We start from the raw sequence: 25,473 nt of genomic DNA, 5'->3' as shown, positions 1-25,473 counted from the left end.
GCGTGCACTTACCCACCTTTCAGATCTGTTAACTGTCCTGCACCCAGAGCGTGTCTTTATACAGAACTGAGACCCATACTGTCTGTTTAGGACCTGGATGTGCAGCTGAGGGAGGCTCGCCAGGAGAACTCAGAGCTGAAGAGCACTGCAAAAAAACTTGGGGAGAAGCTGACAGTTGCCAAAGACAGACTGATGCTACAGGAGTGTCATGTGCCACAGAAAACTGGTGAGATGCCCTGGAACAAGTTCCTTAAAGATTGGCAGTTAACTACCAGGTCAGCCTGGTTCTTCTGGCAGCCATGAGACTGCTGATGGAACAGAGGGGAGGGGCAGGGCTGTTTCATCTGGCTTTTCAGGTGAGTGAGTCTACTCCCTGCAGGGCACAGGTGACACCTAGAGTTAGGCTGAGCTGACACCTAGAGCTGCTTCACCTGGAGCTGGCACAAGCCAGACACCTAAAAGTTGTGATGTGAAAAGACCCTTTGCCTCCAAATAGTTCCCCATCTGACCCATCTGAGTGCCTGCCCTTCTTGGCACAGGCTTCCCCCTCCATGTTTAGACAGGACTTTGTACTTTGAACATCATTTCATAAATTACATTATTGTGTCTTCCCAATAACTTTGTAAGATAAGTTTTCCATTCTTTCATATTGCAGATGAAAAAAAAATGAGGCTGAGAAAGGATAAGTAGCTAATTCAAGGTCAGCCAAATGTTCGATAATAAAGCAGGTATGTGTAGCTAAGAATATTTGACTCCAAGTGCCTTTCATTAGGCTCTCTCACCAAAAAGTTCCTGAATACCTGCAGCTTGACCAGCTTGATAACAGGCACAAAACATGGGCTCTGCCTTCAGGAGTTTATGGGAATGTTACACCACAGCCCATGGCATCAAGGGCGTGACCCAGGGAGCAGGGGAATAAGGTGTCTGAATAGAAGAAATTACCGCAGGCTGAAATGTGAGAAGGAAGATACACAAGTTAGAACCAGAAGAGTGCTGAAGGTTTAGAACAGAGATGCTCAAATATAGGGCATGAGCACCTCAGGGAACAGGGGAGGGAAAAGTTAGCAGTTGTTATTATAATTATTTTTTTCTCATCCTCTAAGTTCTCATTGAATGTACCTATGTTGGGGAACATGCTCAATATTTTTAACTAATAAAAAGTGCAATAAAAAAATCATATTACTGGTTTAGGAAGGGAAAGCATAGCAATTAATTAAGCTCAGCATGCTGCTTGAGCAAAGATGAGAATCACTGGGTTTATGAGCAGAGCACAGAGCAAGGATTAAGTAGAGGAGTAGTCACCAAAATGATTGAATAGCAGAATGCGGGACCTGTCCTGGACACAAGGGCAAAGTCTAGAGCATCCCAGATGATGTTGAAACTCATGCTTGCAGATGACATGAAGCCTGAGAATGAAGTTCTGGGGGAAGTGAATGACTTGGAGGTCCACAGTCTACACCCTCAGCAGGATCAAAACTGCCCCAAGGAATGTCCGCGAACCAAAGGAAGCACAGATGCACAGGTAGTGTCTGAACCCCACTGGAGGGGAAAGTCACAGGAGGGTTTGCTGGCATGCATTTCAGGTAGAAGTCATTCCCCAACCACCTGGAATCATCACATCCATGATTTCAAGAGTAGAAGAAACAAGAATGGAGTTTTAGCCAGCTTTCTGTCAACCCCTTGTCATTTGGAAGTAGAACACTGGGACATGTAGTAGTATTTTCCCAGCTTTTATGCCAGCTTCTGGGAAACTGAAAACTGTTTAGGATTCTACTCCATATTCCCAATCAAAACAAACAAGCATTCTTTTGAAGCTGCTGTAGTATGGACTGGAACATCTAATCCCATTTGCAGAAGATACACCCTTCCAAAGAGGCCCTCTCCAATATTGACAAAGTGAAGTCTGACAAATATCTAGTTTTGTAAAATTTATTCCCTTTCTTAAATATATGCATATTTAAATGTTGCAAGAGTTGCATGAAAGAGAAGTGATAATTCCCTGGATAATTGCGCAAAGTCCCATTTCTTTCAATAGACCAAGAGAGAAGCAAGTGTTGAGACAGAATATGTGAAGCAGCGATATGAAGAGGACCTTCGTAAAATCAAACATCAGACTGAAGAGGAGAAGAAACACCTCAAAGACCAGCTGGTGAAGAGCCTGGAAGACATGGTGAAGAAGCACACGGTGGAAATCAAAGCTGTTCGATCGTCCGTGGAGGCTGAAAGAAAGAAGCTGCAGAAGGTGAGACCCTCTTCCACAGCTGTAAGTCCCCGTCTTTCCCTTTCTTACACCTCCTTCCTTTCCTCTTGAGTTTCTTCTTTCCTCGCCCAAACATTGACTGAGTTCCTGCTGTGTGCACCCTAAGCACACAGGTGAAATACACAGACCCTGCCCACAGGGAGGTCAGGGTCTTTGGCCTGACCAGGAGATGCCCCTGAGACTGTGAGACAGTGGGACCTGGAGTTGATGACATGGGATGCACTTGTTTCCAGTGAGCATTGAATTTAGGGAAATTCATCTTTGCTCACCCAGAAAAAAAACAGAAATTCCAATAACCAAAACTCAGGCCTCAAAGGCTACCTAGATCTAAATCCCCACCCAGCCACCCAAGGAGAACTACTTAATCTGGGCCCTCCCAGAGGGAAATTCTACATGCCTGAATTTTCTCATCTGTGAGATGGATGATGATAATAACAACATCTTACAGTACTTTGGGGAATAAATGAGAGGATTTATTTGAAAAAGTGCAGCATCTCCCAGAGCCTGGGTCGTGATGGGTCCTGTGAGGGAAGACAGGCTCTGCGGCTCCACCTCCCTCCTCAGCAGAGGCAGCTGTCTGCAGAGAAGGCTTGTGAAGCCTCATCTCTCCTGTTTGCCAGGAAAAGCAACAACATATGTGGAGATTTTAGGAAAAGAACGAAGTGTAGATCAATATATTATGAATGTGGGTGTATGCTTGTTTAACGCTTCTGAGAAAACCTCTTTATAAGCCAAGAAGGTACAGTTCCAGCACCAAGTGTACACTGAGATATAGTCTGTATCTCTGTGGGATGCCGTTTTTTTGTGGTAGCTAGGAGTAGTAAAGTACATAACACATATGAACTGAATAAATATATGATCTCATGAAAGACCCAGCCTACTCCTGGGCCTAAATCTTTTCTCTTCCACAAGCTGTGTAAATATGAACAGGTCACTTAATCTCTGTGAGAGCTGAACTCTAAATCAGTGATAAATACTTTGAGGATTTCTTATGCAGATTAAATATCATACTACTTATGAACCCTTAGCTCAGTATACGATATGTAGTGAAAGCTCAATAGCTATTCTTAATTATTATGTGCTTTGGGTAACGTCATGTAAAATAAAAATATTGCCTAATACCCATTATGCTTTCTACTTAATACTTAAACACACTGAATTCTTCTAGCAATATTATAAAAGTGGTGCTCATGTTCCCATTTTAGAAGTGAAGAAATTGAGATTCAAAGATGTGATGTATTAGGTCACACAGATATTGAGTGTTGGAGTTACAATTCAAACCTGGCGATTCTAACCTGGCAGAGCCCTTGGTCCCCAAGCCCTGGGAAGGGTAGACAACTGTATTAGAAGCATTTTTCTTCCTGTGAGGTGTGACCAGTTGCACAACTCCCTTCTTTAGACAAAGAGTCTAGTGCTTGTTCCATCCTGAGTCCCAGTTGGCAGGAAGGACAGTTGGTCTTCCAAATTTCAGGTTGCTCTAGTAACCTGATGGCCAAATCTGACACTGATTGTATAAAACTCAATGGGTTTTGTTTTGTTTTGTTTCTGCTCAAGTTTCTTTGAACTTGTGAGTTTATAGTTTTCATGCAGTTTGGAGATTTGGCATCATTTCTCCATTTTTTTCTGCTCTGCTCTCTTCTGATATTGTCCCACAAGTCTCAAGGCCCTATTTTCAGATTCCTTCTCTCTCTGTGCTTCAGTTTGACAGTTTCTATTGCACTGTCTTCAAGTTTACTCATGTTGTTTTCTGTATGATCTACTCTTTTTTAAGCTGATTCAGTACATTTTTCACATCAGATATCATATATTTCAGCTCTAGAAATTTCTTTCTGTTCCTATGTACAATTTTCTTTGTCTTTTCATTATGTTTACTTTTAAAAAATATTTATTTTTTAGTTTTTAAGTGGACACAATATGTTTATTTTACATTTATGTGGTGTGGAGGATCAAACTCAGTCCCTCAAGCATGCTAGGTGAGCACTCTACCACTGAGCCACAACCCCAGCCCCATAATGTTTATTTTTTAAAATCTTGAGCATATTTATAATTGCTCTTTTAAAGTCCTCATTTTTATAATTTTGAATCTTTTTCTATTGCTGATTTTACTTCTGATTATAGTCACATTCACTGCTTTGCATGTTTATTAATCTTTCATCGAATGCTGGTCATTGAAATGTTAATCTGTATTTTGTGGTCAGCCTTTTGTATTGACTTTCATTTTGACTAGCAGTTAAATTACTTGTGAAACATCTTTTTAGACTTATCTTTTATCATGGAGAATATATATATGTATATATATATACACATACCCACACACATACATATACATACACGTATATATCATAAAAGTTAGCATTTCTAGACTTATTTTTAAGCTTAAGAGAAATCTAGAGTAGCATTTGTTCTAGTGGCTAAATAAGCCTTGCTACATGTGTTGATCAGGATAATGTTGGTGTTATTGCTAATGATTGATTCTGAGTGACATTTGAGACTATGTATTGGCTGCAAGCATCACAAACTTTATTATAAATACATTATGAACAAATACTTTTTCTTCTTGAAAAAGGTTAGCATGTTTTCCCTTTAAACCCCATCTGAGGTCTCTGCTTGTAATTTTCTCTGATGGCTCATTTGTTGTTCCCTTAAAATTTGCTAAGGTTTGGATGTAATTTGAATGTGTTCCCCATATGCTGGACACTTGGTCCTCAGTGCAGCAGTGGTATTGTGAGGTGGTGGTGACTTTTGGTGGTACAGCCTCATGCAAGGTGATTGGGTAATTGGAGGTACTACTCTTAGAAGGAATTAAAGTAGTTCTCATAGGTCCTCACACAAGGTTATTAGAGTAACTGGCCCTTCCCCACTCTCTGGCTTCCTCCTTGCCATATCATATCTCCCTCTTGCACATGATCTCACCATGATGCCATCACCATGATGAGATGTAGCCAGAGGACAAATCAACATGGCAGCCTGATCCTGGACTTTCAGGCTCCAAAACTGTGAGCTAAGTAAATGTTTTTTCTTTATACATTACCTGGTGTGTTAGTCAGCTTTCAGTTATTATAACACAATACTTGGGATAGTTAATTTATATTGTGAAGAAGAAATGTTTATTTTGGCTCATGGTTTGGGAGGTTCCAGTCTAAAAACTGGTAAACCCATTGTTTTGGGCCTCTGTCGAGGTGCTGATGGTGATGACCAGAAGTATGTGGTAGGGAAGACTGCTCACCTCACCGCCAGGAAGCAAAAGAAAAGAAGTCAGGGTCCCACAATCCCCTTTGAGGGCATGCCCCCAGGAATCTGAATACTACCTTTAGGTCTCCACTAGGCCCCTTCTCTTGAGGGTTCTGCCACCTCCCAACAGCATCACCCTAGGAACCCAGCCTTTACCACATGGGCCTTGGGGAACATTCAACATTCCAACTGCAGCACCTCGCCTCAGGTGTTCCATTATAGCAAGGGAAAACAGGTTAATACAGAAAATTGGTACTGAGAAGTGGGGCTGTTGCTAAAATGAATACCCCAAAATGTGGATGTGGCTTTGGAGCTAGTTAGTGGTAAGACATTGGAAGAATTTGGAGAGGCAGGCTAGAAAATTTTTAGAACCCTGTAAATGGAGCATAATGGCTGTTTGTGGGGAGGATTCAGAGGAAGACCAGGTGACTAGGGAAGAGCTAGAATATTTAGCTTTGGATAAGTGGTCATAACAGATTGCTGATGGAAATGAGGAATATTCCTTTGGAAATTGAAGTGAAAGTCTCTCTTGTCACAACATTGCAAAGAATTTGACAGAACTGTGTCCACACCCAGGAACTTTATTGACAGCCAGATTTAAAAGTGATGAAGTGGGATTTCTGACAGAGGAAATATCTAAATAACAAAGCATTGATGCTGCTGCTTGGTTACTTTGAACTGTGAGCATCAGGAGCAAGAGTGTGACCAGAAGGAGGAAGGTGAAATTCAAAGGGAAGCAGAATGAAAATATATGAAAACTTTGCAGCTTTGCTAGGGAACGAACAAAGAAAAAACAGGTAAGGGAGAGGCCCTGCGTCTGCTTGCTGAGGGATTAGCAGATAGAAGGGAGCCATCCAGCTGCTCCTCATCAGGACAATGGGAAGGAGGACTGGAGGGCATCTGACATGTCTGTCAGGCTACCTCTTCCATCACAGCCAAGAAGCCTAGAAGGGCAGAACCCACTCAGTGAACAGGCCAGGGGAGCTTTCCATGGCTTGCTGCCCAGGCCCCCCTCGGGATTCTGCTCCCTGTTTTCCAACAAAGCACTCCTCGGCCACTCCAGCTGTGGTTCAAACAGGTGTAGGCACAGCTGGTGCCACCACTCTGAAGGGATCCCAGGTGCAGACCCTGGTGTGCACAAGGTGCTGATCCTGAATGTGCGCAGGATCAAGAGCTATGCTATGACAGTTTCTTGAGATGCCGAGATTTCAAAGGAAAGTCTGTGCAGGCATGGAGCCATTGCAGAGATTCTCCACTAGAATGTCCCGTGGAGCATGGGAATGGGACCGCTGCTTTTTGAGATCCGGGAAGGTATAGCCACCAGCAGTGTGCAATGGCAGCCTGAAGAAGCCACAGGTTTACACCACAGAGCAGCCACTTGCTCTGCAAGCAGCAAAGCCACGGGGCAGAGCTGCCTCACGTGGCCTCCTCTTCCACCTGGTGTACAGAATGCCAGAGTTGGAGCTTTAAGATAATGTCTGGGGACTAGGGCTGAGGCTCAGTGGTAGAGCACTTGCCTAGCATTTGTGAGGCACTGGGTTTGATTATCAGCACTGCTTATAAATGAATAAAATAAAGGTCCATTGACAACTAAAAATTATTTTAAAAAAATAGATGCAATGTCTACCCTGATAGATTTTGCACTTGCTATAGGACCGTTAATTCTTTTGACTTGCCTATTCCTCCCTTTTGAATGGGTATGTATATCCTGTGCCTATCCCTCTGAGGTATAATGGAAGTAGATGATTTGTTCAGATTTTACAGACTCACAGCAGGAGTTTTCTTTGAGTCACAGCTGAGAATTTGGACCTTAGAGTCAATGCTGGGATAAGACTTTGGAATTATTTGGATAGAGTGTATTTTGTATGTGAGAAGGAAATGAGTTTGGGGAGCCAGGGATGGAATGCTATGATTTGAATATGGTTTGCTCCCTCCAGAAATTAGGTTGGCAGTAATCCCCATTGTGAGTGCAAGAAAGTCTATTTCCTGTGCCTATATGAGAATTCAGTGCAAAGAGGCTTTATGGAAATACTCTATAAATGCTGTAAATCAGAGGCTCATATAGCCCTTTTCTCCAGGGTGCAGCAATTCATATCTTTGAGAGCATTCATCTCTTTCCTTGACTTGGTGGTGGTTTTTTCTCTCCTCTGCAGTTGGAAGAGCATTAACACTTCCTGTTGAAATCCTCTTGCTCACTCTGAGCTGAACTGTACATGAACATGCTTCTTACTAGCCTGTGTTTTTCAGATGACTCAAAAATTTTATTTTCTGACAGTAACCCACATGATTCTGCACCTAAAAGCAAAGCTTTTTTATGACAAAAACTATTGCTAAAGTCAGTTATATCTGTTTGTAGGGGATTTTTTTTTTTTCACTTTAGGTCTATTTGTCAAGGTAACTGTGACCTGGAAGTTGTGCTCTGAGAAGATAGAAATAGCCATTCCTTTTCACCAAAAATCACCGTGGCAGAGTATTTTCATGTACTCTTACAATGGGCATGTCTGGATCAGGAAGCATCTTAAACCAAACTTTGGTTTAATACAAAGCTTTGGTAGATGAGATGTAATTAATGAAATTTGCGGGGGAGGGGGAAGACAGTACCAGGGATTGAACTCAGGGGCACTTGACCACTGAGCCACATCCCCAGCCCTATTTTGTACTTTATTTAGAGACAGAGTGTCACTGAATTGCTTAGCACCTGGCTTTTGCAGAGACTGGCTTTTAACTCTCAATCCTCCTGCCTCAGCCTCCCAAGCTGCTGGGATTACAGGCAGGGACACCAAACCTGGCTATTAATGAAATTTTTAAAAATCAGAATTTTTTGCTGGGAGGTTCTGATGGCTGTTTAAGTTATCTCAACTTGTTAGGTATCAAAGGATGATAGACATTGTTTTTATGAAATGAACTCCCTAAAACAAAAAGCTCTGCACAAGAGTTTCAGGTTTCCTTAAGAGACTATATGTGCCTTGGTGCTATACATCTCTGTCACGTGACTTTATAATCTAATTGTGTGACTCAGGGACAATGCTAAGGGCCACCCCAGGGTTATTGGCCTGGGCTAGGCTTCGCCCCACAGAAAGTGTAAAAACGTCCTTCAAATGATCAGCAGCACATTTTTTGGATATTCAAATCAGAATCCAGGGAAGCAAACATGACTTCTCTCTCACCCCTAACATGTAATCAGTCTTCAAGTCTATGAATTCTGTCCTGTTTTGATGGTCCTGGAATATCTCCACAGCCCTCTGTCCTCAGTGGTTCCACACTGACCTAGTCAGCTGTCATCTCTTGATGGACCAGGTAATAACCTGTCTGTCTGCAGTTCTCTACTTCATGAAATCCAGTCTCCATTCCAGCAGAATCTTTTATTTTTTATTTTTAAAAATATTTGATGTATGACAGTGGAATGCATTACAATTCTTATTACACATATAGAGCAAAATTTTTCATATCTCTGATTATATATTAAGTATGTTGACATCAACTCGTGTCTTCATACATGTACTTTGGATAATGATGTCCATCACATTCCACCATTTTGCTAACCCCCTGCCCCCTTCCTTCCCTTCCCGCCCCTCTGCCCTATCTAGAGTTTGTCTGTTCCTCCCACAGCAGAATCTTTTGAAAACTCACCCTTGGTCTCGGCGATTCAACAACTCCCTATCATTTCCACAGTGGAGTTCCAGTTCCTTAACATGGTTTATAAGACCCCCCAGAGACAGGCTCCTGTTGGCCTCCCCTGCCTCATTCCACACCTCTCCACTCCAGCCTTCATTCATTCCATGTTCTTTCCCTCTGGGCCTTTATTCAAGGCTTTATCTTCCCACTCCCAAATTCACCTGTCTAGTACTTATTGACCTACTGATCTCAGTAATCTAATATTCCCAGTTTAAATATAAATCTTTCTACAAGTCTTCCCTGTCCAGCCTAGTGCTACTGGGGTCTCCTGCATGGCACCCCTGCCCCTCCATTAGCATAGCTCTTATCACACTGTCTTCATTTATTAATCCATAAAAGCTGTAATGGCAGTACTTAATTGCTGTTCACAGTGCATTTTTCACTGAGATGTGTTGTTCATGACTATGTCCAGCAGTGTGTGGAAGACAGGTAACAATGGATCATGAAAGGAAGTTGTCATATCTGGTCCCAACTTTGTGTTCAGTAAGGTCATTGCAGTAATTTGACATTGGCCACAGTAGTAGGACTCATAATGAGAATCACCAAATGCAATGATTTGTTTTTATTTTTATTTGTTTAGAAAGCCAATTGTTAGTCATTTATCTGAACACACTGACCTTATCCCTAGCCCTTTATCATGGTAATTGGCATATGGTAGCTATTCGGTTAATAGTGGTTAGCTGAATGAATAAATGACAGGTTTCCGTTTGATCCCAGAGCAGCCCCAGTTATACAGACTTTTGCCCACAGTTTCCTGTATTTTGGCTCAAATGCCCTTCACCGCTATGAAACAGAATAGAGTCCAGTTCAAGCAGCTTCTCCACCCTGCTTTGGGAAGCATCAGGGTCCTGCCTCTGGGAACCCTCTCAGCTTCTCTGGAATCAAAAAACCTTTCATTTGGGCATATCTCTATACTGGGTGCCACATTTTCCATAAGAAATCAGGAAAGAAGCACAGCCAAGCAAGCCTTTCCCAAGTTCAAATCTTGACTTCTAAATTTACTGACTGCATGACCTTGGGCAAGTCATTTAACATCTCTAAGCTCCATTTTATATCTTTATAATAAACTTTAGTAGTAGAACCTAAAACAGGATAGATCATCTGTAAAGTGCCCACTAAATATATGCATTCAGTAAATGTCAGCCACAATTACTGTGTCTATCTATCCTAAATTAACTCATAAAGGTCCATAATCAATTGGCAGCATAGAAGAGCTGCTGTCAGATACCATAGCCTCAGATTCATAGGAAATGCTGGGGTGACCCTGGGCTTAGTTCTTAAACCTTATTAAACCTCTTGTACTTTCCGTTATGTTCTCTCTCTAGCTCTTCTCCTCCAAACAGACGCTTTACTCCTGAATGTACAGCCAACTTAGAACTCTCCTCGTAACATAGACCTGTATATCCAACTATCTACTTTGATATCTAGCAAATGTCTCAAACTGAACACATGCAAGCAAACTCTTCAGACTCTCCAAACCTTCTCCTTCTCTCTTGTTCTCCATCTTAGTCCATGGATACACCATTCTCCCCTTGCTCAGGTCAAAACCAGTGGTGTCCTCTTTGATGCAGTGTTAGCCAGCTTTGTGTTACCATATCAAAATATCTCAGGTAGTCAACCTATAAAAAGAGAAGATTTATTTTGGCTCATGGTGTTGAGGCTGTAGTGGGGCAGCACACCATGGCAGGAGCACTTAGTGGAACCAAGCTGCTCACCACATAGCTGGAAGTGAGAGAGAGGAAGGGGAGGGCTAGGGTCCCACAATCCCTCTCAGGGCCATGTCCCCAGTGACCTAAGGACTTCCCACAGACCCCATCTCTTAAGTTTCCACCACCTCCCAATAAAGCCCAGCTGAGTACTAAGTCTTTAACCCGTGGGCCTTTGGGGAACATTCCTGGTACAAACTATGGCAGGTGCCTCTCTTTTCAGCAGGTCCTGTCACTCTGCATTTCAAATCTACCTGGAGCTCTGCCACTGCCCACTACCCACCCTGGGGCCATGGGTCCAGGCACCACCAGCTGTCCCCTCAGTTATTACAGCAGCCTCCCTGCTGCCTTCCCACTGCCCCTGCTGCTCTCCCCATACTACCCTCTTCATCAGTGTGACCCTGGGAGAGAAACCAGCAGTGATCTGGTTAAATATAATTTGAACCATGTCACTCCTCTGCCCAGATATTGCATGGTCTTCATTTTTCTTGTAAATCTTACCAAGATATGTAAGGCCTTGCACGATGTCCCTCTAACTTCATCCCCTACCACTTTCCCCCTCCTTCTCTCCAGTCCAGCCATAGTGGCCTTCCCCTCTGTCCTGAGAACGTGCCAGGGTCTTGGCAGGTCCTGCAAAGCTCACACCCAGACATCTACTTGACTAGCATTTCAGTAACACAGGATTTTACTCAAAAGTCACTTTCTCTGACCAAATTATCTAAATTTTAACCCCTCCCCAATACTGCATAGTTCCTTCCCTACTTTATTTTTTTAATTGATGCATTATAATTATATATAATAATGGGGTTTGTTGTTACGTACTCTTACATACACACAATAACAATATAATTTGCTCAATTTTGTTCCCAGCCTTTCCCTGCTTTTTTTATTTCTCCATCCAACATAGTGTTTGGCATACTGTACTTATTGACTTTTTTTTTTTCACTTAAATTTAAGCTCCTTGGCTCATAGGAACTTTGCTTCCTTTTTACTCCAAGAACGTGCCTTGCACCTGATAGCGAATCTAAGCCCTTGTCCTGGAGCAGTGGAGTGTTGGTCTGAGCCAGCTGGGGCAGCTTTGGCAAGCACTGACTGTGACTATGTGAGCCACTGTGCCAGCGTGGGCCTGAGGCACAGTGAGCCAAGCTGAGGCAAGCCAGGGTTTGCTGACCTGTCACACTGGCAGCATCCAGGGGCAGATGCCACTCCACATAGTGCCATAGCCCAGAACCCCAAGCATCCACAATCCAAAAACCTCAACCTCCTGCTTCCCAAGGAGTAGTGGGAAAACAGAAGTGGACCGAACCTAAATGGGATTGCAGGGCTAACCAACAGTGTTGATACTTTTCCAAATCCTGATTGGCATAAATGTGGACCAATAGCAATGATAGTTTCCAAACTCTGTTAGCATAAATTTGGACCAATAGTGTTGACCCAAGTGCCATATAAACCCCTAAACAAACAAGTGGCAACCCCTGTTAGGTTTCCTCTAGTCCTCTAAGAGCTCTGTTTCTTTTCTTACCACATGAATAAATCCTACTCTTTTGCACTCGCTCTTCCTCATCTTGTGTATTTAATTCTTTGAATTCATAAGACAAGAACCTGGAAAAAAATCGGAAGTGAGCTTCTGGGGTCTTCATAACTGTAGGCCTCTGCAGCCAAGAAAGTCTGGTATGCTGTTAGCAGCTAATCAGGTCAGGGAAGATCTGCTGGTCTCAGCTCTGAGGGTGGCAACCAGCAAAGCCCGATTCTCCTTCACTACCCTAACAGGTATGTTGCAGCTCTTAGTAGCAGGCTATGCCCTCCAGTGGTGCAGCAGATCCCAGAAGCTTTCCATCAACTTCTTTCCAAGTTCTTTTTGGATGAATTTAAAGAATGAAATCCATGAACAAGGAAGAGTGAGTGCAAAAGAGTAGGATTTATTTGTATGGGAAGAAAAGAGACAACTCTCACAGGGTAGGAGGGAACCCAATAGGGGTTGCTGCTTGAGTGTGTTAATCTAGGGGTTTATTTAGCACTTGGGAAAATGCTATCAGTTTGAATCTATGCTAATCAGGTTTGGAAAAGTGCCCATGCTATTGGTTAGTCCTGCGATCCCGTTCAGATTTGCTCCACTTCCATTTTCCTACTGCTTCTTGGAAAACAGGAGGTTGAAGTCTGATCATGAATGCTTGGGGGTTCTGGGCTGCAACAGTGTGTGAAGCAGGCCTCTGTCCCAGGCTGTTCCCAGTGTAACAGGTCGGCACACCCTGCCTAGCCTTAGTCCTGGCTCACTGTGCCTCTGGGTCATGCTGGCATGGTAGGCTCCAGCTGGCCATAGCTGGTGCTCACTGCCTGTGAGCACTTACTGCTCAGCATGTAAGTAACACAGCAAGTCACAACAAGGTAAGAATATGCTAAGATGGGTGGTGACATTCATCCAGAATTTCCCTTCATCTGGATCCAATCTGTACTGAGGCTCACAGGCTGTCGGGAGGGATCACCTGGGAGTCAGCCCTGTGAACCCATCATTCTGACCAATATATGAATCAAATACTGTTGAGATCGAATACTGAATGTATGAATCGGATACTGTTGAGATGGAGAGATTCTGTTTTACTTTTAACATTTCCCCTCATCTGAGAATGCAGTTGGATTTTTGACTTATGCGATACTGAGACTTTTGTTAGCAATGAACATTTTCTTTTCTTATTTGATGCTAGAAAATAATCAAGTGTCTACCCCATCTTAGCCCACCCTCAAATGTATCATACATTTTGATACGATTCAAGGCATGTTTCCTTTTGACCTCTTGTACACTTCTGGTTCATGTTCTGACAGTGTTTTCTAACTAACCTTCTTTGATCCCCTTGGAAATACGTCAGGGTGTGGACAAGTAAGGGTCCTATTTTCATGCCTGGGGTAGCTAATATCCTTCTAATCACTGCGTAGGAAGTAGAAGCACAGTTGGAAGAGGTGAAGAAGAAATCAGAAAAGGAAATCAGGCAGCTGGAGGAAGAGAAAACAGCCCTAAATGTGAAGCTTCAGAACTCTCTGCTTGAGGTAAACCCCCAAAATGGAATGCTTGGGGATGATGGTTTGGCTCCTGGAAGTTTCTGGCTGAGACGCCAGGAGTGTCAAGAACCGGCCCCACCTCCTTATATCCTCAGAACAAAGAAGAGGGCATTGGGCCAGGAAGACTGTCTTGGGGGCATAAATTTAACTGCAAGTAACAGAAGCCTGATTTATAGAGGCTTAAACAAAGAGGCCTGTAACTTCTCACATAAAAGAAGGACACAGGAGGCAGCTGGCCCACTCTGTAGCTGAATAGTGCCAGCAGTGGCGCATCTGCAGTCTCCCCAGCTCCAGGGCACCATTATCGCTTCTGTGGGCCCGAGGCACCTGTGCCTTCCTGGATGCCTTCCTTTATAAAGAACAAAATTCATCCTTTATGATTGTGTTGATTGCAAGATGAAATAGTCCAGGCTGTGTTTTTTTTTCCTCTGATTTTAAAAGAAATGAAAATGTTTTTATGAGCCCTTAAAGGTATTGAAGGACGAGCAGAAGAGGTTTAAAACCTGGTCTCTAGGGCCATTTCTGAGCCTGATTAGACCAAAAAAATAGAAAGAGGTTTTCTTTCTCTACCCTCCCTCACCATCCCAGATGAAATCTGTCTCCTGCCATCCCCAGGGGCATAGACTGGTTCCTCAGCCCTGGCCATGCACCACAACCTCTGGGAAAATTGTTTTTCTTTCTCTTTTCTTGTTGCAGTGTCTCTTACTTGCTAGACCAGCATGTACCATAGGGAACTTATATAAAAGAAGCCATGGGCAAAAGAATGTAGATTCTTTAGAAGTACATATCCATGGAGGTCAATCCAAAGAATGAATGAGGGTGACAGAGGAGAAGTGGGGGAGGATGATGGATCAGGGAGATGTAAGAGGTCACAACTGCAGTTTGTGCTTTTACTTCTTCAACTGAGCCATGAGCATATGGTGTTGATTATATTCTTCTCTAGCTTTTTAAAAAATATTTCTGAAATTATCATTTAAATAAGAAACCTCATAATGAGCATGCCATGCCTGAGACTATCAAGCAATGGGTTGTGGTGAAAAGTCTCTGTAAAGAGGCTTCTATCCTAACCTAGGCTAAGGAGAAGCTGCAAGGAAAAGAGGCCCATTTCTCCCCCTTCCCTCCCTTCCTGCTACTGCTCACTCCTGTTTTTTACTTCCTCCCTCCTGTTGAGCCCTGATGCCAATCTTCATATTATACCTGGGCTACTTTACCCTGCTGGTCTTGAGGTGGCTTCATATATGCATATGAGACCAGCCCAGTTATTCTGAATGGGACACCTGGGCCACATCATAGAGATTCAGAATTGATTCCAAAATTAATAACCATATGCAGGTGGGAGGACTTCATTTCATCACCTCGTGTTTCTTGTCTTCCATTTCAGGTTTTAAGGCTGGAAGAGTTTATCCAACAGCACAAGGTAACTCCCCGAAGAGCAGAGGAAAGCCCCCAGGAATCTGACTGCCAGCACTGCAGTATTTTGGAGACCCAGGTAACCTTTAGTTTTTTCTGTCATAGTTAAGGATATTTCCACATCCTCAGTGACCCATGCTGAAGATATTGGGCTGCATGTCCCCTCTCAGCACTGCCAAGTGCCTGGGGGGTAGGGAAGTCACCACAAAATCCATTTGCAAAAACCATGAAGGAAATAGAGTTCTGAGTAATTATCTTTGTGGCCTAAAAAAGAAAAAGGCTGGTCAGATTAATGTTGTCTGAGAGCAGTCTGCCTGGCAGATAGGAGGGGCCTTTGACTTTGCCCAACATTAACCGCAATAACAGCTTCTCTCCACCAACCCCAACATCCTGGATCCCATTTACTCTCACCATAGCCTTCCCATGTGAAGGTGCCTTTCAGAGAAGCTTCTGGATGGTAGAAACTGGCTTCTGAATGTCCTGTTCATGGTGAGCTGTTATTTTCCTAGAACTTCCATAATGAATCACCACATATTTGTTGACCCAAACAGTAGAAAGTTTCTTTCTCCTGGTTCTGGACACCAGACAACTGAAATCAAGGTGTTAGAGTTGGTTTCCCCAGAAGCTATGACGGTTGCTTGACCCAGGCATCTCCCCCACCTCCTGGAAGCTGGCTGCTGGCAATCCTCGGTGCTCCTTGGCTGGCAAACCCAGCCCTCCAATCTCTGCCTGTCATCAATGGCCTCATGGCCTCCTTTCCTATACAACTGGGTCTTCTTCTTTCTTATAGGGACATCAATCATTGGATCCAGGACCCACCTTAATCCAGTACAACCTCATCTTAATGTATTATATCCAAATAGACTGTACCCAAATAAGGTCACATTCACATGTATCAGGACTTAGGACTTCATATCTTCTTGGGGGCATAACTCAATCCACAACAGATGCTTCATGGACACTCACTGACATCCATTGTGTGATGTCAGAGACGTAAATAGTCCCCTCAAAGTTGGTGTTTGAGTATCCTGGCTTAAATAACCCTTTTGGTTCCCATTTTGATAGTACAAGTCATAAAAAAAAAAACACTGCCTTAAATTTTACTTATTTTATTGCTTCCCCAAAAGTTCAGTCCATTTCAGACTTTAGGTAGGAAGACACTAACGTAGCTGAGTCTGAATCTTCCCATGTTAGCCCCCTGGATCTCTTAATCACCCATGTCTGTACAGCTCAGTGTCCTTAGGAAATGTAATTCCTCACCACTGACCCCAGTCTTGCAGGGCTCAGGCACAGTCCTATGACAGTCCCCATGGCATGCCCTCCTGGGATGATCCCTACGCAACCACTTACTCACCAGGGAAGAAGTGAGCCAAAAATATAATGCACGTAGATTTGATAATAATTAATATTTATATGGGAACTGGTCAGTAATAGGACACTGTTCCCATCCATAATTTCGTTGGAGTTTTACAACAAACCTGCAGTGTACCCATTTTACATAGGGGGAACCAAAGGTGAGTAGTTAGGTGACTTTCCTTTGTCACTAGAGATAAAGAGTTGAGCCAGGACTACTGACTCTTGCCCCCATCTCACTGCAAGAGAGATAATACAACCAGTATGCCTTTCAGATACAATAGCCCCCAACTGTGTGTCTCCGGGTTAAGGAGAGTGGCCAGGACTCCCTGGGGTTCCTTCTGACACTAAACTGGAGGAGAGTCCTTCAGTAGCGTCCTCATCCCTGTGTGAGCCTGGAGGAAAAGCCTCAAGGAACATAGGCATCTTCTTTGGCAGTAGTGTTCCCTTCCTGAACTGAGTCCGTCGCCATCCTTCTGCCTGAGAAACATGCAGATATTTTCATTCTCTTTCCATTTCTTAAGACCCAGCCTCCTGAGCTAGCGTTCAAGACATAACTTCCTGGCTCCAGGGACAGCTGAACTTTGCACTGCTTTGTGTGGGATTTCTCAGAAAAGTTGTTTCTCAAATATTCTAGTATCTCTTAGCTCCTCAAAATGACTGCTGCAGGAGGAGGGGCCAGAGTTGGCTGGGGCCTCACTGATGAGATTATATTTAAAGCAAGGGCGGTATGCTGGAGAGTGAACACAAGGGCAGCCCAGGAAGGCTGGATGGCAGGCTGTGTTTTTAGGAGGGAGCACAAACACGTGAACGCTCTGGATATATTCCAGGGCTGCTGATCAAGGGTCTCACTGTCCATGAGCCAGCACTGTCACTGCAGCTCGGGGCCTCTCAGCTTTAGCACTTGCCTTTTCGTAGTGGATCATTCTTGGGCGTGGGTGCTGTGCTGTGCATTGTAGAGTATTTAGCAGCATTCCTGGTCTCTACTCACCAGATGCTAGTAGATCCCCACCCCTAACAAACTGACTCAACCAGAAATTACCCTAGATATGGCCAGATGTCTCCAGGGGCAAAATTACCTCCATTGGAAAACTAATGCTGCACTGAAACAGCAAATCCTGGGGAAGCCCAAGACACACGTGCATGTAAAGGACCTTGGGCTGCTGAACCATGAGAGCAGCCCTCATCTGGTCCCTTGCTGAGCTCAGTGTCTAGAGAGAAGTGTAGATTCCTCCTACACAGAGTTGCAGGAGGGACCTTAACAAATCCAAGGCCTGCTTGATTCAATACAATATGCACATTACTCATTCATTCCAGGGCCATTTGTGGAATACTTGGGATGTACCAGCCTCTGAGTTGAATACTAGATAAATATTCATAAACAAATAACTTTAAAGCGATGTGTACATTTAGAATAGAATTAAACATGTGCTGTGTTTTCATTTAGGTAACTATTATGCAATTTGCAGGTACTGAAATTTCCTTCAATTAAGTTCCCTTTTCCAAAAAGTAATCCATGTACATAGTACAGAATTCAAAGATATACATTGAAAAGTGTCTACCCTCCCGCATGATTTCTGTCCCAGGAAAACTACTTGTTTTATTCCGTTTTATTTCTTAAATGCCCTTTTAGAGCTATACTGTGTATTTACAGGCATAATTATGAGTATTTTCCCATGAATAAGGGCATATTTTCCTGTGCTCTGCTTTTTTTTAATTAAATCTCATATTTGGAAATTATAACAGGTAAACTTCCACACAACTTCATTTTAAATAAAAAAAACTGTCTAATTATCCTTATTCAATCTTTCCTTTCTGGTGGGCATTTAGATTGTTTCACTGTTGCAGATCATACTTCAGTGGATAGCACTGTAGAGGGTATAGTATAGTAGGTGGGCACATTCACCAATGAACAGCAATGCCTGGATTCTTGCTTACTGGATAACCTTAGATAAATATTTTAACAGCTCTTTGTTTCAACCTTCTCATCTGTAAAATGGGATACCACCTATCTCAGAGGGTTTGTAAGAGCTAAATGAGTTAGTATATGGTACTCGGCATGAGTCACTAACTCTTTCTGTTGTGGAACTTGCTGGGTCCAGTGGCATGTGAGTGTTCAATTTTGATATCTTGCCTCCCATTGAGATGGCTCCTGCCACAAGCAGCACATCTGCCTGTTTCCACACACCCTCACCAACATAGTGAGTTATAAACTTTGCCAATCAGAGACTTACAATTTACTTCAAATATTTTGGGCAGCCTCCTGCCAGGCAGCTGTGCCTCGCCCTGGATACTGTGTGAGCAGCACCCTGAGCGCAACAGACTTGCAACCCCACAGGAGGAGATAGGGGTAGACGTTAGGCCAAGGAGGTTAGGGGCTTGAACAATCTAAAGGTTGATCTGCTGGGGGGACAGGGCCACCAGAACAGGGTGCTCAGTAACAGCCTCCCTGTGATGTCCTTGCTGAGTTGGGGGCTATAAGATTTAAATTTGTTCAAAGACTTAAGGGGGTTTGAGCTCAGGCTCTATGCCGTCCTACTAAAGCACTTCAGTGAGTCAAGAGAGATAAAAATAATAACAGCAATTGAGGACAGAATTTCCACGCCACTCCCTGAACATGCAGAGAGGGTTGCCAAACCTGGGTGTGGCTCTGTCTCCTCCAAAGTTAGCTGGGACCTCATTGAACCTTTTGTTCTTGTTTCTTATGTCCAGTCTCCTAATTTTCTTAGGTTCCTAGTGTCATTCATTGGTTTGCAGAAAGCCATTTTGGTCTTCATAATTCTGAAGGAAAACCTTTTTCTAGAAGACTTCCTTTTGTACCTGGGTCATACTGACATAGGGACAGAGAGTGGTGGAAGTTTTCATGGATGTGTCTGCTTACACCTTCCTTAAAAGGAAAAAGAAAGTCCTTGGGTCACCACCTCCCCAACCCTGCAAGGCAAATGTTAGTATTATCTTCTTCATTTTACAGACAGGGAAAATGAGGCTTGAAGAGAGGCACCAGAGCCTGTGCCCTGAGCCATGGCAGCAGTAATCCCTGCCTCCCTACCACAGAGACTCGTGGTAATGAACAAAAGAGAGCATATGACAGCACTTCTCAAAACCATTCAAGCTTCTATAAATGTAAGGTGTCTTTATAATATCTATTACCATCCCCTGGAATCATTTCAGCAAAACTCCATTACGTTAGGTGCTCTATTTTAAGATGTACAGAATGCTACCTCTGGAAGATTATGAACTGAACTTGAAAATGACTTTGAATGTTCCCTGCCATGAGATTTCCTGGTAGTGGGTGTTCCTTTAAAATAGAAACAATCCAGATGAGTTTAAAATGACTGAAAGATGAAAGATGGAGATCTAATGAGAACCTAGGTTTAAAATAACCAACTATTTGCTTGGGAGGAGTTAGGAGGAGCCTTTTGTGGTAGATGGTTTAGAGAAATGGATCTATTTATTTTTCTGTGCACACTATTTATACTCAGAGCACTTTAGGACTGGAAAGAGAGCATTGGACTGAATCTCAGCAGAATGCCTGATGAAGAACCCAAGAGTCTGAGTCAAGGGTGGATGACATGAGAAACTCTGGGAGTAGCTCAGGGTTATTTTTACTAGAAGGCTCCCTGTGATTAAAAAAAAAAAAAAAAAAAGTAGCAGGGGAGTCTATTCTAGTTGGAGTTCAGAGAAGCAGATAATTGAATCAGCATTACTGGGCTTGAAAGTAGTCATTCAGCCAACTGTTTATTATCTCCAGGGTCTAGTTCATTTATGAAATAATAAAATGGCACTGTAGCATCTTTTGAATGATATATTTTGACCTGAAATACCAGGTGCACTCAGTCAAAGAGAAGAGATAACTTTTTGTTGTTATTTGTGCGGTCTGACAGAATTGTCAGGCCAGGCATCTCTTCCAATTGCTGGACCATAAGGCAGTTGAAGTCAAGAACTATATCTTATTAATCTTTATCCTTCTAGCATCTAACATATCTACATGTGGCAGACGTTTAACCTCTCCTTTTACAAAAACTGAGACATGACTGTAGAATGAATGGAGCTGAGGGTACCATTTTGGGTCTTAGTAATTAAAAGGTTAGATTAGGGACTCCTTCCAAAATGAGCCTTGGCTGGAGGATAATTTAGGTCACTGGGATCTCTTTCTAATGACTTGGTGTCAGTGGGAGCGAGTAATCTTCTCTTTCTTTGGGAAAGGCTTTGTATTAATCTCTTTTGTGTTAACTACAATGAAGTAAGCTAACTTTATAAAGAAAATAATAAAGATAAAATTATTTTGGAGGTTGAAAATCCAAACAGCATGGCTCAAACTCTGTTGAAGGCCATATGAGAGGTGGCAGGACCATATGCAGGAGGAAGAAAGTGCATCATGACACAGGAAGCCAGAGAGACTCAGGGATTAGGTCTCACTCTCAAGAATTCACTTCAGAGAATGAGTATTTCCTTCTCAGGGCAGCACTCAGGTGTAAGGACCTCCCACTAGACCCCACCTGTTAGAGTGTCCACTATTTCCCATATTGCCTAACTCGGGAACAAGCTTCTGACAACAAAGGTTGGAAACAATAAAGGCTGCCCTTATGGACAAAACACATCCCAACCATAACGGACTTTGTCTCTGGTGTCCTGGAGACTGGAAACAAGTGAACAGAAAAAGGAATGTGGCATTCATTTCCCTGTTCAACTGGAGAACTCAACAACCTTCATTTCTCAGGTTTATTTTTTACTTACTTTGTTTTATTTTATTGTGGCAAGAACCACAACAAAAGAGATCTACCCTCTTAAGGAAAGTTTCAAGTGTACAATACAGTGCAGTTGACTGTACGTACAGGGTACAATACAGTACAGTTGACTGTAGGTACAGCAGATCCCATCTTGCTTTACTGAAACATCATGTCTTTTGATAGTAAAACCCACTTCCATCTCACCCGAGCCCCTAGAAACCATCATTCTACTCTGATTCCATGAATTTGATCAGTTCAGATACCTCATCTACATGGAATGATACACTGTTTCTCTTTGTGTGGCTAGTTTATTTCACTTGGTATAATGTCCTCAAGGCTCATCCATGTTGTTTGCATATTGCAGAATTTCCTACTTTTTAAAAGATAAGTAGTATTCCACTATGTGTACATACCACATTTTTTAACCCATTCAACTGTCAATGGACATCTAAGTTGTTTCATATATTGGCTACAATGAATAGTGCTGCATCGAACACAGTAATGCTAGTATAATTTAATACTGATTTTAATTCTTTGGGATAAATGCCCAGAAATAAGATTGCTGGATGATACAGTAGTTCTATTTTATTTTTTCAGGAACCTCCATACTGTTTTCTTTATTAGCTACATCATTGTGCATTCTCGCCAATAGTGTACAAGGGTTCCAGCCTTTCCACATCCTCACATCTACCTATTTTGGAATGGCCATCTTGACAAGTGTGAGGTGATATCTCACTGTGGTTTTAATTTGTATTTCCCTGATGATTAGTAATGTCCATCTCCTTGTAATGTATCTGTTGATCATTTATGTTTTCTTTGGAGAAATATCTATTCAAGTCCTGAGCCTATTTTAAAATTTGAGTTATTAGTTTGTTTGTTTTTAAAATCTTACAGTGTTTGGCTGTAGTAATATATATGTGTTACATATTCAGAAAATATTTTATCCATTTTTAGGTGTCTATTTACTCTGTTGGTTGTTACCTTTGCTGTGAAGAAGTTTTAGTTTGACAGATCCCACCAGTTTATTTTTTAAATTTCTTAAACTTATTTTTGTTGGTGCATTACAATTATACATACTAGTGGGGTTCATTATGCAATATTTATACGTGATTTTTGCTTCCTTGCTTTGGTGTCATATACATGAAATACATAAAAGTATTGCTAAGACCAACATCATGAAGCTTTTTCTGTATATTTTCTTCTAGGAGTTTTATCATTTGAGCCATTACATTTAAGTATTTAATCAATTGTGAATTGATTTTTATACATAGTATAATATAAAAAATCAAAATTCATTTTTTTGCAAATGAATATGTAATTTTCCAAACACCATTTGTTTCCCTATTGTCTTCCTGGCACCCTTGTTGAAAAATTGGTTGATTATAAATTATGAATTTACTTCTGGGAATTTAATTCTATTCCATTAGTCTATTGTTTCCTTGCATGTATAATATGTCAAAATATACTGTCATGTATATCTAAAGAGAATTTTTAAAAGATTGACTTAGCTATTCACAGTCTTTGATGGTTCCATATGAATTTTGAGAATTGTTTTTTCTGCTTCTATAAAAAATAGCATTTTTATAAGGATTGCATTGAATCTTGTAGTTTGGGGGGGGGGGTTGTATGGACACTTTAACAATATTAGGTCTCCCAAACCATGATCACAGATTTTTTTTCGTATCTTTTTAAATTTATTTCATCAGTGTTTATAGTTTTGCGTATAGAAGGCTTTCACCTCCTTGATTAAATTTATACCTAGATATTTTATTCTTTTTGGTGTTATTGTCAGTGGAACTGCTTACCAGATTCCCTATTAGACAGTTCAATTGTTAATGTATAGAAATACAACTAATATTGTAGGTTGATTCTGTACCCTGAAACTTTACTAAATTTGTTTACTGGTTCTAATAGTTGTTTTTTAGTAGTACTGGGGATTGAATCCAGGCATGCTACATCCCTAGCCCTTTTCTTAATTTTGAGACAGGGTATTGCTGAGTTCCCAAGGCAAACCTTGAATTTGTGATCCTCCTGCCTCAGTTTCCCAAGTCACTGGAATTACAGGTATCTGCCACCATGCCTAGCTAGTTTTAACAATTTTTATGGCATCTTAATTAGGGTTTTCTATATATAATGTCATGTTATCTGCAAACAGTGACAGTTTTACTTTTTCCTTTCTAGTTTGAATGCCTTCTTCTCCTTTTTTTATTTTCTTGACTAATTGCTGTAGCTAGGATTTCTAATACTATGTTTGAAATGGTGAAAGTGGACATCCTTGTCTTGATTCTGCTCTTTTAGAAAAAGCTTTTATTTTTAACCATTTAGTATGATATTAGTGGTGGGATTGCCATATGTGGGCTTTCTTATGTTGTGTTCACTTCTTCTACTCCTAGTTTGTTTTTTCTCAATGAGATGGCACTCGATTTTGTCAAATGCTTGTACCACATCTATTGGGACTATTTTGTGATTTTTATTCTTTATTAATATGGTGTGTTACATTAACTGACTTATGTATAATGAACCATTCTTGCATCCTAGGAAAAATTATTTTTGGTCAGGATGTATATGCCTGTAAATATGCTGTTAGATTCAGATTGCTATATTTTGTTAAGGATTTTTTTTGTATTTATGTTCACCAGGGAACCTGTAGTTTTCTCAAGGTGTGTTTGTCTGCCTTTGGAATCAGGGTAATATTTGTCACATAAAATGATTTTGAAAGTGTTTTTATTTTTGCTTTTTTATTTTTGTTTTTGTGGCAAGGGTTTAAGAAGGATTCATATAAATTCTTTGAATATTTTGCAGAATCCACCCATAAAGCCATCTGGTCCTGTAATTTTATTTGTTGAGAAAATTTTGCATAGTGGTTCAACCTTCTTATTTCCTATTGGTCCATTCAAATTTTCTAATTTATCCCTTCTTCTTAGTTATCAAGTTTGTTGTTCATATAGTCTCTTATAATCTTTATTTCTGTAGCATAAGTTGTAGTATTTCCTTTCATTTCTCATTTTATTAGAGTCTTCTCTCTTAGTTTTGGCTATTTTGTCAAAAAGAAACAACTCAGCCAGGCATGGAGGCTTACGCCCATCATCCCAGCAGCTCAGGAAGCTGGGGCAGGAGGATCACAAGTTCAAGACCAGCTTCAGCAACTTAGCCAGGCCCTAAGCAACTCAGAGAGCCCTGTCTCAAAATTTAAAAAATGGTCTGAGGATGTGACTCAGTGGTTAAGCACCCTGGGTCCAATCCCCAGTGCCAAAAGAAAGAAAGAAAGGAACAAATATAATTCATGGTTTCATTGATTTTTTTTCAGTTTTCAATTTTAATTATTTTGCTTTAACATATTTTTCCTTCTACTATCTTTGGGCTTAGTTTGTTTTTCTTTCAATAGCTCTTAGGTTGTTTACTTGAGATCCTTCTCTTTTTTTTTGAATATATAATTTTTTAATTTTGTTTTAATTAGTTACACATGACAGTACAATGATCGAGATCCTTCTTTTTTAATGAAGTTTTTTTTTAATACCTATGAACTTTTCTCCATAGTATTGCTTTTGGCAATTTTGTCTATCCCAAGTTATATTTTAATTTCATTTTTCTTTCTTTCTTTTTTTTCAGTTCTGGGGATCAGTCAGGGCCTCATGCATGTTAGGCAAGTGTTCTATCACTGAGCTGCATCCCCAACCCTCTAATTTCTTTATTTCTTCATTTCTTGAAAGACACATCTAGTCCAGCTGCTTTATTTACATGGGAAATTCTCTCTCCATTTTCAAAGGCAAGTTGTGCTGGGTATAGTATTCTTGGTTTGCAGAGTCCCCCCCCCCATTTTACTACTTTGAGTATTATCATCCCACTCCCTTCTAGCCTCCAAGATTTCTGCTGAGGAGCTGGGGTTGTAGCTTAGTGGTTGAGTGCTTGCCTCGAATGTGTAAGGCACTGAGTTCAATTCTCAGCACCACATAACATAAATAAAACAAAGATATTGTGTCCACCTACACCTAAAAAAAAAAGATTTCTGCTGAAAAATACACTTATTTTTTTATGTGGATTCTCTCATATGTGA

At 41.5% G+C, this 25,473-nt stretch overlaps 1 protein-coding gene across 2 annotated transcripts in view; it reads left to right on the top strand.

The window, feature by feature from the left end:
• The window catches only part of Fam184b (family with sequence similarity 184 member B), a 105,626-nt gene that overhangs the window by 50,197 nt on the left and 29,956 nt on the right, over positions 1 to 25,473 (top strand). For both annotated transcript variants that reach the window (XM_005318940.5, XM_078021123.1), the window contains 5 exons: positions 91 to 226; positions 1,395 to 1,522; positions 2,036 to 2,242; positions 13,804 to 13,914; positions 15,308 to 15,415. In XM_005318940.5, coding sequence (XP_005318997.2) covers positions 91 to 226; positions 1,395 to 1,522; positions 2,036 to 2,242; positions 13,804 to 13,914; positions 15,308 to 15,415 — 690 coding nt within the window. The remainder of the gene's footprint in view (positions 1 to 90; positions 227 to 1,394; positions 1,523 to 2,035; positions 2,243 to 13,803; positions 13,915 to 15,307; positions 15,416 to 25,473) is intronic.

This window comes from Ictidomys tridecemlineatus, chromosome 9, assembly GCF_052094955.1.
Source record: "Ictidomys tridecemlineatus isolate mIctTri1 chromosome 9, mIctTri1.hap1, whole genome shotgun sequence".
In the NCBI taxonomy this organism is placed as follows: domain Eukaryota; kingdom Metazoa; phylum Chordata; class Mammalia; order Rodentia; family Sciuridae; genus Ictidomys; species Ictidomys tridecemlineatus.
This window is presented reverse-complemented; position numbering and strand designations above follow the sequence as displayed.